At 29.9% G+C, this 3,489-nt stretch overlaps 1 protein-coding gene across 1 annotated transcript in view; it reads right to left on the reverse strand.

Moving 5' to 3' along the window:
* The window catches only part of LOC142336566 (uncharacterized), a 6,182-nt gene extending 3,063 nt beyond the window's left edge, over nt 1-3,119 (reverse strand). The window contains exons 1-3 of the mRNA XM_075385475.1: nt 3,040-3,119; nt 2,860-2,971; nt 29-50 (exon numbers count right to left, since the gene is read on the reverse strand). Coding sequence (XP_075241590.1) covers nt 29-50; nt 2,860-2,971; nt 3,040-3,119 — 214 coding nt within the window. The remainder of the gene's footprint in view (nt 1-28; nt 51-2,859; nt 2,972-3,039) is intronic.
* Nucleotides 3,120-3,489: the final 370 nt, after the last annotated feature.

Below are 3,489 nucleotides of genomic sequence, written 5' to 3' on the forward strand. Positions count from 1 at the left end.
AGAAAAACAGTAGAATCTGCAATTCTACTTGCGTAGACTTCGAACAGTTTCTACAGAAAATAACAAATGAATTCAACATTTAGATAATCAACACATTCAATGCAAATCTTACAGTTGTCAATAGTTCTCTTGATCTCTACCGCCAAGATCTGTTCAACTTTAATTTGAATCTTTTTCACCAAATTTCTCATTTTTCTATATACATTTTTTTTTCTAAAATCAAGGCTTTTTTAAACTGTTGTAAACATGCCATAAACTCACACTTTTAAAAAGTTGGAAAATTTATCAAAACTGTCTGCGACGATTGTATTTAATCATATATAATTAATATATGTATATATATATATATATATATATATATATATATTGATGTGATATAATATATATAGATATATATATATATATATATATATATATATATATATATATATATTAAATAAATAAATATACAAAATATATATATATTTATATATATATATATATATATATATATATATAAGCGCATATGTAAAATACAATATAAATATGTATATATATTTATATATATATATATATATATATATTATATATATGTATATATATATATATATATATATATATATATATATAAATATATAAAATTATATTTATATATAAAATAGTAAAGGCAAAATTGAAACCATCTCTCAAGGCAAAAAAACCTTATAAAAACGAATCGAAGATCTGATAAGCATGAGTACAAAGGATGAACTTTCCGTGACTAATTTCAATATGGATTGTCTGTGGATGGTGGATTTTTTTCAGGTTTACTCAGATCGAATTTAGTTTGGAAACAAAGATTTTCTCGTCGGTTCTAGAACAATTATGCAGATATTGATGTAACAAATGCTCTTAATGTGTCAAAACTATATAGAAATTGAGATTAATGCTCTAAAAATAGAGTTCTATATGCTGGACTTGTGAATAAAATATACATTCACCACTTGTCAATACAATTGTTCTTACATAAAATGTAGCGAAATGCTTAGCACATCTCTAACCTAACTTCAAAACTTCAAAAAAAGAAAAACAGTAGAATCGTCAATTCTACTTGCGTAGACTTCGCACAGTTTTTACAGAAAATAACAAATGAATTCAACATTTAGATAATCAACACATTCAATGCAAATCTTACAGTTGTCAATAGTTCTCTTGAGCTCTTGATCTCTACCGCCAAGATCTGTTTCAACTTTAATTTTGAATCTTTTTTACCAAATTTCTCAATTTTCTATATACATTTTTTTTCTAAAATCAAGGCTTTTTTAAACTGTTGTAAACATGCCATAAACTCACACTTTTAAAAAGTTGGAAAATTTATCAAAACTGTCTGCGACGATTGTATTTAATCTAAAAGATATAGGTATATATATATATATATGTATATATATATATATATATATATATTTCTCTCTCTCTATATATATATATATATATATATATATATATATATAATTAATATATGTATATATATATATATATATATATATATATATTTTGATGTGATATAATATATATATATATATATATATATTATATATATATATATATATATATATATATGTGTGTGTGTGTGTGTATGTATGTAGTATGTATGTATGTAATTGTAAAATAGTAAATGGACAGTTGGGAACATCTCGCATGGCCTATAACTTTCCAAAAAAAAGAACCGAAGACCTAAAGAGCATAACTACCAATAATGGACTGTCCGTGACTAATTTCAGTATGGGTTGTTTTTGGATGGCTGATTTTGTCATCATTAGTCAGATCGAAATTAAATTGAAACAAAAACCTTCTCCTGTGTTTTAGACTAATTTTGCAAGACAATGCTAATGACTAATATTTTCGCGATTTAATTTTTACAACCTTGGCTTTCCGAGTTGGTGCCCTGTCTTGAGTTCGACTTATGAACAGAACATCCTCGACTTCTATTGTTATGAAAAGGTCGTGCTCGACAATGGTGTGAAATGAAATTGGCTCAACTGTATAGCTTTTCCTCTACTTCGACTGGAACTAAAAGAACTGTCCTCGATTTTGGCTCGACAGTAAACGAATTCCTCGACTTCGGCTCAATACAATTTGTTTTCCCTGAATTTAATTCGACAAAAGACAAGGTCCTCGACTTTATATTTATTACATCAAAATTTTATGACCTTTTATTAAACACATGTCAATTGTTCTGCATAGAGTTTTGTCCGAGTTTTGATTATTTTTTCATTTTTTCTGTGTTCCGGAAACATACGACACAAAAAAGTTTTGCATAATATGGTCTCTACGTGGAGAGCTTATATGAAACAAAATGGACTCTCAATGTTTCTGATTTTAGGAAACAAATTGACCTTGAACTATTTCCTTGCATGGAGAGAAATAGTCTCCACTATTTCAGAGATTTGAAAAGAATTATGTTTGACTTATGAAAAGAACTAAGCTTGACATATGAATAGAATTTCGCTCAGTCCTCGATATTTGATTATAGTTAATTTTTAGAACCAAATAGAATTATTAAGTCGTCGAGCTCGAGGAAATCTTACATTTGAGAGTAAAAAGGTCGTTGAGAGTTATTCGATCGTTAGGTATACAGGAACACTGTTCTTCTAAACCTGCGTGGTTGTATTCAACATTAACGAGCAAGAGCAATCTCAATTTGTTACAATCTAGCAATCTATAGGATTCTTTCAATTATTCATCTTTTTAAACGAAACTGAACTCTCCTATTGTTCCTTTTACAGAATACTTCAGCAATAGCCTCCACCCAACAAACTCACTCCAACTGTCTTACTTCAGCCACACTTCATCTACACCCCAGGATCAACCCCCGTCCTATTTCCATGCGATTTCTTTTACAGGAGATCCCGCATCTTTCACAGGAGATCCGAGATCTTTCACAAGAGACCCGAGATCTTTCACAAGAGATCCGAGATCTTCTACAGGAGATCGGACAGCTCCTTCAGAACACCTGACATTTACTCCTGACGATCCGAAATCTCATCAAAACGATTCCGCATCATTTCCAGTTCTTTCTACATCAGTTTCAGGGCATCCGTCAGTTTCAACAGGGAAATCGAGATCGTCTTCACTGCATGCGAGTTGTCATCAAGTGGCATCGATTTCCGCGGAAACTACCACTGCTGGGTTGGAACACAATGACGGAAATAAGATTACTGTATGTAAGTACTTGGGAATGATTTGTACTCTAGTAGTATTAGCATTATTTCTCATAGCACTAACTATCTCTTTACTTTTCCTTAGTACGTGACAGCTCACCATAGATACAGATGTAAATAGTTATTAATTATTGCCATCGTTTTGGAGAATTTAAATTTAAACAAATATTGACTTTTATACTCAAAGATAAAATCTACTTCACAAAGAATTATGAAGCTTTTCAAACTGAACACTGGTATTAGAAAAGATGCGTTCCGTTTTTAGACTTTGACTTATTATGGAAACGGTGCCAGACCAACGAAGTTAGAG

This window comes from Convolutriloba macropyga, chromosome 3 (assembly GCF_964194025.1).
Source record: "Convolutriloba macropyga chromosome 3, txConMacr16.3, whole genome shotgun sequence".
Classification (NCBI taxonomy): domain Eukaryota; kingdom Metazoa; phylum Xenacoelomorpha; order Acoela; family Convolutidae; genus Convolutriloba; species Convolutriloba macropyga.